Source organism: Tauraco erythrolophus, chromosome 9 (genome assembly GCF_009769465.1).
Source record: "Tauraco erythrolophus isolate bTauEry1 chromosome 9, bTauEry1.pri, whole genome shotgun sequence".
Lineage (NCBI taxonomy): Eukaryota > Metazoa > Chordata > Aves > Musophagiformes > Musophagidae > Tauraco > Tauraco erythrolophus.
The window spans coordinates 37,271,479-37,286,130 of NC_141473.1; the positions used below are offsets into that span (position 1 = coordinate 37,271,479).

At 49.2% G+C, this 14,652-nt stretch overlaps 1 protein-coding gene across 2 annotated transcripts in view; it reads left to right on the forward strand.

Moving 5' to 3' along the window:
- Nucleotides 1-852: 852 nt before the first annotated feature.
- Nucleotides 853-14,652, forward strand: part of HK1 (hexokinase 1) — a 34,398-nt gene continuing 20,598 nt past the window's right edge. The window contains exons 1-3 of one of the 2 annotated variants that reach the window (XM_086616299.1): nt 853-915; nt 7,699-7,861; nt 12,846-12,994. In XM_086616299.1, the coding sequence (XP_086472425.1) occupies nt 853-915; nt 7,699-7,861; nt 12,846-12,994 (375 nt within the window). The remainder of the gene's footprint in view (nt 916-7,698; nt 7,862-12,845; nt 12,995-14,652) is intronic. The other variant, XM_086616300.1, reaches the window with a different exon arrangement.

Sequence of the window (14,652 nt, forward strand, 5' to 3'; positions counted from 1 at the left end):
GAATCCTTGTGGGCTGCTGACACGTGTCACCGCGGTATCTGCGTTTGGCCTTCAGCATTCGGAGGGCCATAGCATCGCTTTGTGTTGATGTGGAGCCCTCGGAGGCTTTGCAGTGGTGGACACTTCCTTGGGGTGCTGGAGAGTGCACCCCAACGTGGCACAAATGTGGGCAGTGCACACGGGGAGGAGAGGTCCTGTCCATCAGTGTATTTGATGTGGGGATTTTGTTGATGGAACACCAACGTGGGATCCCTAAACGTACAACTGTCTAAGTGATTGTCTGCTCTTTGGGGAGCCAGGGGATCCGGCCTGGGTCCCGCTCGCTCTGGAGGAGGCATCACACGTGGGCAGGGGATGCTGTGTGTTAGTGGAGGCTCCCGCAGTTTTGCTATTTTCTCAAAGATTTCTGAGCGAAGAGGTTCTTCTGCAAACACCTTCGGGTTAGTTTTTTTGTTGTTGTTGTGGGTTTTTTTTTCTTTTTTTTTTTTTTTTTCTCCAGTTTCCTCTTCCCGTAGCACAGCAGAGTTCAAGGAGTGGCGGGAAGCCTTCCACAGTCTGTCTCTAAGGCTGCTGTAGAAAGACCCTTTGGGGTACGGCAGGGCATTGCCTTCCTCCTCCTCCTTCCTCCTCCTCCTCCTCCCCGCTCTGCCTGCCAGAATAACACCGAGACAGCTTCGTGCCGCGCCGCCGCCACGTCCCCGCCCGGCTGTGGCAGAGGGGCTGCAGGCGGGGCCGGGGCCCGCCCGGCGCAGGAGGAGGAGGAGGAGGAAGGGGAGGTGCTGCGGCGGCGGCGCGGCCATCCCCGGGCGCCGCATCGCTGCGTGCGCGAAGCCGCCCGCTGCAGCCGGCAGGATGATCGCCGCCCAGCTCCTGGCCTACTACTTCACGGAGCTGAAGGAGGATCAGGTCAAAAAGGTAGATTGGAATCCCCCGGCGAAGGGCTGCGCCCCCCACCTCCACCCTAGAGCCCTTTTTATTTTTTTTAATTTTTTTTTTTTCTTTTTCCGCCGTCGGTTTATTGCTTTGTCCCATAGCGACCCTGCGATGGGAGAGAGGGGAATAAATCCGTTTTTAAGCCCAGCCGAGCGGCCCCGGCAAGCATCCCCGGTGGGGAGCGGAGCGGGGTTTCGGTGTGGATGCTGCCGGCCGTGGGTGATGCCCAGCTGCCCCGCTGTGGGCCGGGCCGCGGGGATGGAGCTGGGACCACAGCGTGAGGCTTTGGCGATGAGGGTGGTGGTATGGTGGTGATTATCCTTGCAGGCTTTTCGTAGGCACCTTCTTCCTTCTGCTTCCTCCCCAGGGTGCCTGTGGGCATCTGTCACTCCCGCACGGGGGTGATGAAGATGAAGAGCAGGTGGCTTTTGAATTATGTGTCACTGCAGCTTCTGAATTTACAGGAAGTGGTTGTCAGTTGAGCTTGAAAAGAAGAAGTGTTTCTATGGACTTGTTTTCTTTTCTTTTAGCATTAGGTGACGGCTGCTGTATGGTCGGTATAGCCCCGGGATTTAGCACTGCCACAAGGAAACAGGATAAATAAAAACATGGCAGTTGGGTCTCGGCTGAGCATATTGCAGAGCTGTGGGGAGCGGAGGGCCTGGGGCTAGGGATGCGGGGACACTGATTGGGAAAATAATTGCAAATGTCACCAAGCTCTGTCACGGAGCTGGGCTGACGTCAGGAAGCAGAGGCTTCCCTTCCGCCACCTCCTCCGGGGGTGCTGTGTGACCCGCCTAAGGTGCATGGCTAAGCACCTGCTGAAGGCATCCCTAAAATATTTTGGGTAAGCCTCAGCGACAGTGTTATTAGGGCTGGTTTGTAGTAGTCTCGGAGCTTGTCCTGGCAGGGGGAGAGCACCTCCTCCCTTTGGGCTTCTGGCTGTGCCTGGGGAGACCTCAACTCCTGTGTTTGGGAGGTCCATCCTGCCCCACTCAAGTCATGCTCACCCGTGCCCACTCCTCCGTTGGATAAAACCTGAGACAGCACCGCATATTTTCCACATCTACTTCCATGGTGTGCGTTTTGCTGTTCCGCCCAGCGGTTCTCTGGAAGAGCTGGAGGCTGCGTGCCACTTGCAGCTCTTTGCATCTTCTGGCCCCACGTATATGGCTCTCCCTTTTCCCCAGGCCCCTTATTTTCCTTTTCCTGGAGGATTTGTAAGTGCTGCTGCTGGGCACCAGGCGTGCATGCCCGGGTAAGGCCTTCTCCGTCTCGCTGTGCGCGTTATATTTAGAAACCCAAGATAAGCACAAGGGAGCGCGCTGGCCGAGGAGCGGCGGAAGGGCTGCGTGGGGAAGGCGTGGTGGGAGTGTGCAGGCACAGGGGAAAGTCTGTGTTGTTACTGGGGGTTATTTATTGCAGGCTGATTTGGCACCATGAGGCTGCTATTGTCTGACGGCACGGGAAATCGTTTGGCCAGGGAGCTGTAAAGCATTCTTATGGATCAAGCTGGTTTTGTCTGAAAAAATAAAAAAAAAAAAAAAAAAATTAAAATCCAATTTAGAAAAAACAAAAAAGCAAGCTACTGGTTTTGGGGGACATCTTTTCCTGTTTATATCCTTTTGGAACGGATATTGAGCCCCCTCACTTTTGGCTGTCCTGTAGCGAGGGTTTCTGGGGCGGTCAGAGGCTCTGCCCCCACTGCTCTGCTGGGAGCCAGTGGGCTCCGCTCCCTGGTACCCCACGGGGCAAAGAGGGTTTTGCTCCATCTCAGCGTGCCGCTTACAGGAATACGTGCCTGCATGGCTTCACGTCAGGGCCCTCCCTCTCCTCTCTGCTTCCGGAAGAGCAGCACTTGCTGCTGGTACGTGCTTGTGGCCGGGGGCTGCCAACCAAGGCATTGCCCCCGCTCGCCGCTCTGCCTCACGGGGCTCCTGGCCGTGGCAGCTGCTCCTCTGACTCGCTGATCCGTGGCAGCGATCAGCTCGGCGTTTGGTGGCAGAGGTGACAGGTCACCTTGAGGATGCTGCTGTGGGTCACAGGAGGGGTGTGTGAAAGGGTTAAAAGTACCGCCGAGGTGAATTTGGGAATGGGTTTGTTACGCAGCTGAATGTCCTTCTGCCCTTGAGACTCGGTTTCCTCCTTTTTAGGGTTCCCATCCCCACGTGGCACTAATGCTTAGCACTGCCTTTCTATAGTGGGATCCCTGCCGAGAGGCACGGATGGGGCTGGTGTTTTCCGGCCCTCAGGATACGCCGGATCTAAGAACTAGTGTGTGTGCTGCTTCTGTACTGGTTTTGCTGAATTTTAAACACTCCATTAAGTTTCAGAATAATTTTTTTCCACCTTTCAGTTTCTGGAACATTTTTCCAGATGAGTCGTGGCGAGCAGGAGGAATAGGCAGAGTGGATGTGTAGTGTCGAAGATGTGGGTGGTTCATCACGCGTTGGCAGCCCCGTGACCCGGCAGCCCCTACAAGGGGACATTTTCCCATGAAACCACGCATACATGCGCTTGCACGTGACCCTGCTGTGCAGAAGCAAGCTGGTGATGTATGATACCCTGTACCATGTAAATAGGCATGTAGTTTTACTCCAAGCAGGATAAATTATCCAGATGTTTTTGAAGACATCTGCTCCTTGAACGCTTGTGATCCTCCAAGGGCAGCAGTTTGAGCTCAGCGTCCCCGCTGTGACAGAGGACTTTGCACAGCCCAAACCGAGGCCTTGATTTCTCTAAAAGGCTGACTTCCATCCTCAGGAGTGCGGGCACCACGGAATGTCCCTGGCATCTGTGCCGCTGGACTGCGCGCAGGGGAGCTTTTGTAAAACTGTCTCTGCTTTACCTTTGTTTCCAACAGGTTTGTACCTGCAGTAGCTGGCCCCAGCAAAGGGAGCCTCTAGGTGTTGCCTGGTTTCCATCTGTCAAAGCAACAATACTTTTTTGTCGTATTATCTGAGGAGAGAAGAAAAAAAAATAATCTTGCAATCCCAGAGCGACGTTTAAATGTTGCTTAACCTTGAAAAGAACGTGATGGAATGGGGTGTAAACTGTAGCGACTGGCATCAAAAAGAGCCCTGTGGCAGTGACCTGCCAGTAAAAAGGCTTTTTAGGAACCAATCTGATAAATCGTAAGTAAGCACAAACAGTTTCAGAGTGTCTAAACTACTTGTTATAACACGCTTTGGCTCCTGCTGAATTTTCCTGATGCTGAAAGGAGTACGGAGTATGATTAGCTCTGCCGAAAAATGTTTACATGCTGAAGGGTTTTCGTGCAAAGGCGGTGTCAGTAAAATAGGTGCTAATGATTTCTGAAATTGTTGTGTGTTGCTCTGACCTTGGATGCCATTGACTGCTGTCAGTGTCCGGGGCAATGAGAAATGCGTTTAAGGAACGGCCCTTAGTGCTGCGTGTTTCATTATGCACTTATAATTATTCACAGCTTCCCGTGGAGGCTGCTCCGATGGCTGGATTTTCAGAAACTTCTCTTCCCAAGTCCAAAAAGTATCTTTCCTATGGAACCAAGAAACATTGCATGCATATGGTTCAGATTATGAAATCATATTTTTAAAAAATTGCTCACAGATTCTCTCTGGCTGGTTTTGTTTTTAAACAACAAAAAAAGTGATTCAGCTCTCGGAGGGCTCCCGTAGTGGCACTCTGGGAAGATGCCCTTCTTGTGGGGGTGGCTCTGAGATGGCAGCTAAATAAAGGAGCGTTTTATGCTCCTTGCCCACGCAACCGCCTGCTTGAACCTGCTCCTGCTCTCCGCCATCCCCCGGGAAGGGCTGGCACCTGTGTCCCACGGGGCCACAGCCACGAGAACCTCAGTGGGGCTGTGAGTCTGGCTGGGTGCTGCCAGCAGCTCCCGTCTCTGTCCCTGCCGGCCTCTCCGCTGCTTCCCTTCGGATAAGGCTGAGATTTGCTTTCTGATCGGCTTTTATTGCAGGCAGAGCAAGGAGTTATTAAATCTCCATCCCATAATCCAGCCTCCAGCTCCCCCTCCCAGTTATTTATGGCTATTTGCTGAGTGTTTTCCCTCGGAAGGCTGCTATCCTTCGGAGATCAGTGCTTTTTTCCTTGCAGTCGTGCTGCCAGAATGACTAACCCTTTTTTTCCTGCCTGGAGGGAGAGAAAAAACTGTGGGGTTTTTTAAATTTTTTTTTTAAGTTTTGGAAACTGCAACACACAGGACTGATTTTGTTTCAAATTGAGGTTTGGGTCCCCGTCTCCCCCGCCTCCCCGCCCCGTGAGTCTCAGCGGTGAAGATGGCCTCGACGTGACGTGACGCGACGCAGCGCGATGCAACGCAAGGCGATGCTCCCCCTCTGTGCAGGAGGGTCCAGCTCAATTATGTAAGGGCGCTGACGGCGCTCATTGGGTTTTTTTTTTTCACAGGAGGAAAAAGAGCCCTCCCTCCCGTTTTCCCTCGCTGCTGAGGGCAGCGTAGGGGCAGAGGTGGGGAGAACGGGCTCGTCTGGTCCTGACTCTGCAAACGCCAAAACCTGCGTTCACAACAGGGCTTTTGGGGAGGGGGGCAATCTTTCAGCCCTGCTTTTGGGGGGAGGATGCCACAGTGGGGCTTTGTAGAGGGATATTTTAGTTGCACAGCGAAGTCTGCCTGAACAATGTGTTAGTGTAGCTTTCACGGGGAGATTTGGGGAATCAGGCTTCTGAGCGGCAGCGTGGGCTGCTGAAAGCTCAGCCTTAATAAGAGTGTGTGTGTGTGTCCCCCCATTTAAAAGGGAATAACCTCATGCTCTGACATCATGGCTTGGTGCTCTCTATTAAAAAAAAAAACTTACAGCAGGGTTTGCTGTGGAGGAGAGACCTTCTTGCTCAGCCTGACACCAGCCTCTGCATCCATCCGCACAGCGTCTGGGGCTGCAGAGCGGGTGCACCCCATCCAGATTTTTGTTCTTGGAGTGACCAGTGGCTGGCTGTGGTTGTCGCTGTGAGGGGGCTGTCAGCCCATCAGGGTGGCACAGGGCACAGCTGGGACGTGGGGATGCTGCCCTGGGGTCTCGCGTTTGGCCTCTGTCGCAGAGAACCCGGGCTCAGCTCTCCTGCCCTTCAGCTATATGCCTGCACCGTCACTTCAACCGGTTCGTGGAGCAAACGCGCAGGATCATTTCACATTGTGGCACTGCGACTTCCCTGTAGCATCTGCTTGGTGACTGTTTTGCTCTTCCTCCGCAAGCGACGGCACCGGACGCTTCACAGCTTGTGCAGCCTCTGGCCGTGGCCCCTGTGTTCCAGCTCTCCTGTCCCCCAGCCCTGTGGTTTGGGATCAGGCCGGGTTGCTGTGCCCAGCGGCGCCATCCATGCCTTCCTCCCTTGTCCTTGTAAACGCTTGGTCACGGTGGGCAGGCGTCTGGCACGGGGAGATGCACCGCCTTTGGTGCAGACCCCGACTACGTGCAGCAGAAGTACTTTCTGCAGGAGCAATTAAATGGGTGCTGGTTTTACAGTCAGTTTAGGATTTAATTACCTTCTTATTGTCTGCGTTTCCTTCAGGAATGGCATTATCCGTCGCTTCCCGTCTTCCCGGTACGTGGAGTGCTTGCATACGTACGTTTCACATGGGGTGTTTTATCGTGGTGTTGGTCCTGTTAGGACGTAACACCAGCTGAGAGACAGAAGCTCTCAAGGCTTCCAGAGCAGCAAAGGAGATGCAGGTGTCCTTGGCACAGAGATGGCCTGGGGTTTAAAATGAGGTGGCTTTTCTGGTTTTGCTGAGGACAGAAAACATGGGCAGGGTTTTATTTTCTTGGTACTGCTAAGCTGGAAGCAAAAGTGATCCCAAAGGTGTGGCTTTGGTCTGAGCTGTTTGCAAAACCGAATTTCCAGGGCAGATAATGAAACAAGGCAAGAATAGACTGGCAGCTGAGGTAAAAGGGGTGGGATGTATGCGTTTAGCAAGAACCCCCCAGGGCCAAGTTGTATTTTTGAGGCATCAAAGCAACTCTCTCTCTTCCTGATGCTGAAGATGGGTGTAGTATTATGGAAAGCAATATTATTGGAAAATTGGAACCGCCTCCTTTTTCCAGGGAGGTAAAGCAAGCTCCTGTCTTGGGAAGCCACAAAGGACAAGTTAACAACTTTTAATTTAATGTTTTATCTTGAGGAGGAAGACACTACCTGCCCAAAGCCAAGTTCTGCCTCTCCTGACCCTCTGGCTGTGATAGCTTTGGAGTGGGATAGGGAAAATGGTCTGCTACACAGAAATCATTTCTCATCCTGGGATGTAGCCCTGAAACTGCTGTGGCAAGTCCTTCGCAATGAAAGGCTTTAAATACAAGGCACGTTGGTGGACTACAGTGACACTCACGTCACCCCAGCTGGGACAGGGTGTCAAAAGAGGGACTTTTAGCTTCAGCTGTTTGGCTCACGGAAGATCAGGATAGCTGAAAAGTGGGGTGAGGACTGGAGATAGTGATGCGAGGCTGTGGGCGAACAGTTTTGTGTAGAAAAGAGGAGGTGCAATGATGTGGGACCGGGTCTTGCCTGGGGAAGGCAGTAGGATGGGGTGGGCGTCAGCTCACATAAGGCCTAGCACTTGCACGTTTTCCTTGATTTTGAGGACTTTTTTCCTTGTCAAAAGACAAGGCAGGAAGCACGCAGCTGCGTTGTGAGCTTGACCAGAGCCCTGATGCCAAGCTGGGGCCATACGCTGTTCTTGCAATTAAAGAGGGGTATGGCCCTGCTCGAGCATCTCAGAGCGGTCTTTCACTCCATGGTGGTGTTGGTCTTTTTCCCCAGATTGACAAATACCTTTACGCCATGCGGCTCTCTGACGAAACGCTGATAGACATTATGGCTCGCTTCAGGAGAGAGATGAAGAACGGCCTCTCCAGAGATTTTAACCCAACAGCTACAGTGAAGATGCTTCCTACATTTGTGAGGTCCATCCCTGATGGTTCAGGTAAGGAGCTGAGTATTTGTTTTCCATGTTAAAAATGGTATGCTTCATGGGAAGCCTGTTAGAAATACACCAGTGCACTACCAAGAACAAGAGTAATTTGCTTTCTGGCAAGCCCAGACAACGTTTTGAAGACAGCCTCCCCTCTGTGTGCAGGTCTGTTCCCACAGGTGCTGGAGGATTTTGTGATTCCTGTGTCAAACCCACTTTGATGCCCATGGAAGAGCCCTTCCTAGCAGTCAGTCCACTAACAGTCGATACATTTACGCTGAGATTTGTCTGCCAACAATCAATGCTTTATATAGGAAGATTTTTGATTTATGCAAAAATCATTCATGTGAATCACACTCATCTAGAGTCTTAACAAATAGCAGTGGCTTTTAGTAATTTGCTGTTTGACTCAACATCTCGTCTTCTCCTTGTTTTTCCCCAGTGGAAGCATGGACCCTCATATGCTGAATTTGAGTTTCCTAGCATTCATTTTGCTTTTTGTAGCTATCTCTTGCAGACTGTCTTAGGGTAAACTCGCAGAACTCAAGGAGGCTGCAGTGTGTGGCTTGAAAGCTGCTACTCTGGTGTATTGAGCTTTTTCCATCCAGATGTAGGACTCGCTTTTTCCATGCTTGCTGTACCTGATAAAAGTGGAACAAAGAGCTATCAGAAACTAGAAAGATGAAGTGTTGGTATTGGAGACCAAGATTGTCCCTGTTACTTATTTTAGTGTTTGCAAAAAAAAAAAAAAAAAATATATATATATAGAGAGAGTATATACATATATTTGTAAACAGTATATAATAGTGTTTATTATTTAGTGGTAACACTGGATTTCCTTCTCATGTAGCGTGAGTTGGCTAATTGTAGTTTAGTGTCTACCACAAATTATGTCCCCGTGTGCAGAAATTGCACAGTTGCAGGAGCTGCATAACACGGTTACCTGTTTTGAGGCTTTTTTTGAGTTAAAATCAAGAATTTATTGGGTGAAAGAACATGAAGCCTGGTGCTTTGTGTTCCTTGGTGCTGTCTGACAGGTGGAAATCTTTGATAGTTCTGCTTTGCTGTTGCTTTCTGCCACCTTAAGCTTTTTGGCTGAAATGTGATTCTCTGTCTAAAAAAACACCAAAGGGAGAAGAAACTTGAATCCTGTGTTTCCCTTAATTTAGCAGTACTGGCTGTTAAGTTGAAATGTTGTGTTGAAATTCGCAGGTTACTGAGAAAGCCAGAAGCTGTCACACACAGCTGGGTCATGGGCAGGGGTTGCTCTAAGGGTTTGTAGGTGAGATGACTTCAAGGCTTTTGTGTGGAATCCCAGGATTTTTACTGACTCCGAAATCCCTGGTGTTTCCTTCATGTGTGTTTACATCCAGTTGAGTACAGACTTGTCCCCAGTACCCTGCTCTTTCAGGCACTGCAGGTTCGCAAATCTGAGCTGCTTACACTAATCAAATTTGCGAATTTTTCCATGGTACAAACTGGAGAGATTTTGAGATTCAGTATGGCACAGGGAAAAGGGGATCTGTGCCTGACCAGGAGAGGTGGGAGAGATTGCTGAACGCTGCTGGGACCGAGCATGAGCCAGAGCAGTGGGTAGCTCTGGTCCGAGTGTATGCATGCCTGTATGTCAAGGCATTAATTTCAGATCACATATTACACAGCTACTTAAAAAAGCAACCTTGCATGTTGCGCACAAGGTGCTCGGTTCTTGATCCGGTGCCCGTTTGGCTCCTGCCGGCCTCTCCGAGACAGGCACGCTGTGGGCAGCGTATCTGCAGCATGGATTAGAGCAAGGCAGTGCTTTGCCACAGACAATTCCATGTAACATGATAATAATCTGCATACGCTTGTTGTGAGCATCTCTTTGTGTAGCTGCTGGAAATGCAGGCAAAACCATTCCATTATTTGGCTAGAAAAGGCATGTTCTGACCCCAGGTGTGAGCAATATTAGCTGTGGGTGAGTGTCGTGGCGTTTCTTTCCCTGACTCACCTCCATGTGCCTGCCACGTCGGGCTCGGCTGTCGCACAGATGCAGCCAGGACGGACGCGGACCCCCCTTCCCGCTCCCTCCAGAAGGCTCTGGGGGGCCCCTGACGATGTGTCCGTGTTGCTGTGCCCAAACCAAGTGGGGCTCAGCTCCTGGCTGATGGCAATTTCTGCCTTCAGCTGTCCCTGCCGTAACAGCCAGAGGCTGAAAGCCTGCTCTTTTCTCTGGCCTGTCTCTGATTACTGCCTTGTAAGCTCTTTCCTCTCAGTCTGATTATTATTATGAGAGCTGACTGTTCAGAAAAATACTCTTGTTTAGCTTCAGATTCATGCTTGTGAACTTGTTTAAGAAGGAGCTTTTGAGTAATAATTTTGGAGACTCTGGAAACTTTGGTGTTAACCAGGTTTTTTGCTTCGTTCAGAGTTGCTTAATTTATGAAAGCCACGAGTTTTTTTCTCCAGAGCGCCCAGAACGGTATCTCAAGCTAATTCAGAATGCTTTCAAAGAATCTTCCTAAATTAATTTACAGCAGGTTTGATTGCACCTTGGTGTTATAAAGCACAGATTAGATGCTGCTACTTGGGTTTAATTCCTGAAGTACGCTGAAAGAAAACTGCTACTTTGCATACAGGAAGCTTTACGTTCTACTTCAGAGTTCTTTCTTCTTTTGAACTGAAAGGGATAATTCTTAATAATTCTTATCTTGCGATGAGCTTGATGGTGCTGGAAATCAAACACACTAATCTGTTAATTTACTGCCAGAGAAGGTATTTCTGAAGTGCAGTATTTGTTTGAGGTATGTACCAAGGTGCATTTAGGCTTGAAAAAGGGCCATCTGGTCCAGTGTTGATTTTTCCATGATTTATTGGAGGTAATGGCTTGCATTCAACAAGTGATACTCATATGATAAAGCTTATTTGGGTATTTGGCTTAATTGAGACACTTGTGGTAAATGTTTTGCTTCCGGTCTTGTTGCCGTGAAGGGAGTTAAGAATTACGGAATTTGTTATGCTGAACCTGGCAGAGGGAACTGCATCTGCAGTTTGGATATGTTCACGTTTTACACGACATCTGTACTGGAGCGAAGCGATGTTTGCAGCCACGCTGTTCAGAAAAACAGGTAGGGAAGCGCTGCAAGATCTGTGTTTCAGCAGCCTGCAAGTTTGCCCATATCTTAAGCAGCGAGAAGGAAGAGTTGCATTGCAACGCAGTAAAATTAGGAAGAGTGTTAGGAGTTCTGGGCTCCAACTGTCCTTTTGCTATCTTTTTCTGTACGGAGGTTATTGTTCTTTGTGGTTTCTGGCATGACAGTGCTTTGTTTCTGTATTCCACTGCAACCTTCAGAAACCGTGAGGACTTTTGCAGTGTCTTTGCCTCTCTTAGGCTGTTCCTGCTGAGGTCCTGCCCCGAGGGACACTCCGTCCAGCTCATCAGCTTTGCTGAGCAGGATGGAGCTCCTGGAGGTGCCTGGGGTGATGAAGGAATGGCGGTCCACTAAGTTAGACTTTTAGGAGTTCTGGTCTGAGCTTGGGCAGAGTAATCTCAGAGGTAAGTCTGGGTTTGTAAATCCTGGTGGATAAATTGCATACCTGATATTTTGGTGACAGCACAGTTCAGAAGGCTCTGAGAACTGAGTTGAAGTTTGAGGTGACACATCAGAAGGTACCGGTCTTCCCAGCTGCTAGAGGTTTTTCCACAATGAATTTAGGGAAATGAAATGGAAAAATGGTGACGTTGGCCATGGCCTTCCCAAAGTTACAGCTTAAAGTTGCAAGGCAGAATGAAGAGAGGCCAAAGAGTGCTGCAGGAGGGGACTGGCAACATGCATCAGTGGTGGGGGAGGCAGCTTGTCCCGCCACGGCAAGGGGCTCTTCTGACACCTCAGAAAAGTACAAATCGATGAGGAAACCAGGATGCGAAAGTGCCGTGTGCCTCTGCTTCACCGCCCTCGGAGCAGCCTCGGTGAGCCCGGGGATGCCGTGCACTGACACGCATGCTTGTGAAGAGCCTCAGTGATTAAGTGCAGCCTAGACATGCGCTCCTGTGTGATAACTCCTGCACGCTGCTTCCCTAAATATTATCTTTTCGCAGATTTTTAATGATCGCTGTCTTTGTTTGCTCCCTCTTTGATAAGGCGAGATAGCACGAGCGGTTCAGCCAGGTCTATTTGCCTTGCTCTCCATGGGGTGCTGAAAGTGTCATTTCTCAGAGAGCCAGACCATGTGCCTCCGTTGCCTGAATTACACCTTGAAGTCTGTGGGGCTGGGGGGGTAGTGGATTTGGCTTCAGATCTTTGAAATCCAAATCCCTCTCCACCACAGAGGGAGATGGAGGTAGCCTAACTCACTCCTTGGCTCCTGGGGAGTTATTCAGGAGCTCTGTGCAAGGGATCGCACCATCTGAATAACTTTTGCAGCAGTGCAGGGCCACCCTGTGATTTTTCAGACTGTCATTTCTCTGACTTCTGTTATCTGACTGCAGCTTGCAGTGAATCTCAGCTTCCAGGGGTGAAATAAGCGGTTCCTCCTTTAACTCCATCTGTGTGTAATTTGTTGATTTTAGGGTAGTGCACAATCCAGCCACAATTCACTGTTATTTGCCAAAATGACATAGGTTCGTTTACAGAAAAAGACTGGTCATCAGTGGTTTGGCATCCTTTTGTTTTACTGTCTCTGTTTTCAACACCTTTTTGGCTTTCTCCTGAGATCTTCATTCTGCCAGCTTCATCATGAAATCTGGATACAGACTGTCCACTCTTAGTCGATTCTTATTGGATGAACCCTCATTGCAGTTGCCTCTGTATCAATGGTGGTTGGCGTTGCCATTGTACCAACTTCACGTTTAATTGTAGGGAATCAGGTTGATGCTTCGTGTGGACGCCCTGCAGCTAGAACTTCCTTGCTGTAGGCACTGGGTGTCTGCCTACACGTTGTACTTAACAGAGCTCGACGTTTCCTAGATTTGTGTTGCGTACAATTTTTAATCACTTGTGTCTTGTTTTCCACATAGAGAAAGGAGATTTCATTGCACTGGATCTCGGTGGTTCTTATTTCCGAATTCTGCGGGTGAAGGTATCGCATGAAAAGAAGCAGACGGTACAAATGGAAAGTGAAATTTATAACACGCCCGAAGATATCATGCACGGCAGCGGAACACGGGTAAGCACCCCTTCCTTAGGACGTTTCTCTGAAGATTAGCTGCCTTCATGCTGCCATTTTAGAAGAACACCACAAGAACGACCTTAACATCTTAACAGTTGCACCTACAACGTGCACGGGCTCGACTACAGCTCTTTGTCGATACTGAAAATAGATAAGCAGTAGTTAGTGTAGTAGAGCATGCACGGGTGCTGCTAATCATCTGTCATTGTGTGGGAGAATTTTGACTGAATCAGGGAAAAAAGGGCCTAGAAGTAAAAATTCTGACTATTCTGACTTTTGTAATAAAGTTACTTTCCACAGGTAGGAATGGAGAGCTGGAAAACAACTTAGTCTTGCATCATCAGCCCTACAATTGTAATGCTAGATGAGGGACAGAAATACCCATGACAGCCACATATCTGTCCTGGCGGTCCGAGCAACTCAGCAGTCCTGAAAAGTACAAGTACATTAGAAAAATTACAGGAAGCTGATAGAGTGTTTTGGCACAACTTCAACTTAATTTTTACTGAATAAACGATGAGGTTTTTTTAATCTCCTATGTTCCAAGAGTAGAAGAAGTTTGGATCTGTTTACTTGGATTTCAAATTGGGTTCTTTGGAAGAATTTATGATAAGGAAGTGGATTACAATGAATATTTTACTGACAGATTTGTCTCCGTGACAGTGTAAGACAAACCAGGTAATTTATGTTGTTGGAAAAAGCAAGTTTTTATACTTTGTACTAGCATGAGGTGCTATTTAGAAGTATGAGACCTGCAGGAAACTTATGGCTTGTTTCAGAGTAAACAAAAGAGGAAGAAAAGAAAAATTGTGCAAACATTTCTACCCTGAATATGTTTTCTGTAGTCACCTTAATACCCGTAAAATACGTATCTAATAACTGCTGCTGCATTCTTACACAATAGTGACTGTAAGATGGCAATTGTGACTTCCAAGTAGCACTGATACAAGCATTGCTGTGATACTTGAACCACAGCAATAAAATACCTTTCTTGTAAAGACTTCTCCTAATGTTATTACTTTGTTATCTGGCCAAAAGATAGCAGTGGCTTTCCTAGGGAACGGTTTTGGATGGGAGCTGAGCTGAGCTGCCTGTTGCTGCTGGAGGCAGGGAAGTTGGGTGGACTGCCCAGAGGCAGGTTTGGAGCTTGGGGTTGCTTGTCCATGGACTTGGAGACCGACAATCAGCAGGGCTGCCCGCACACCCAGGGGGCACGTGTCTGTCCTGGGGAGGCAAGGCAGGCTGACTTAAGGGGAGACTTGATGGAGACACGATGAGAAGGAGAGGAGAAGCCAGGAAAGGAGACGCCAGGTCTGCATTCTTTCCAGGGCTTTGTCATGTTTATATTTTAATTTTTAAATATCCAAAGGCCGTTTGGCTGTTGGGAACCAGCAGCATGGAGCTCAGGCTGATAGGCTTTGTCATGGCTTTTAAACTGGAAGAGAGGCAAGCAAGGCTGCCACTGACCCTGGGGGGACAGTCAGTCCCAGTCCTGGTGTTTAAGTACCAGGAAAAGAAAAGGACAACCAGAAGCATCATCAGAATTGCATCCGGGTTCAAAATTGTCCCGTGACAATATCCAACCATGACTAAAACGCTCGCTGTGAGGCTTCGCAGGGGAGCGTGGTGGATGCCCGGGAGGCACACAGGCAGGT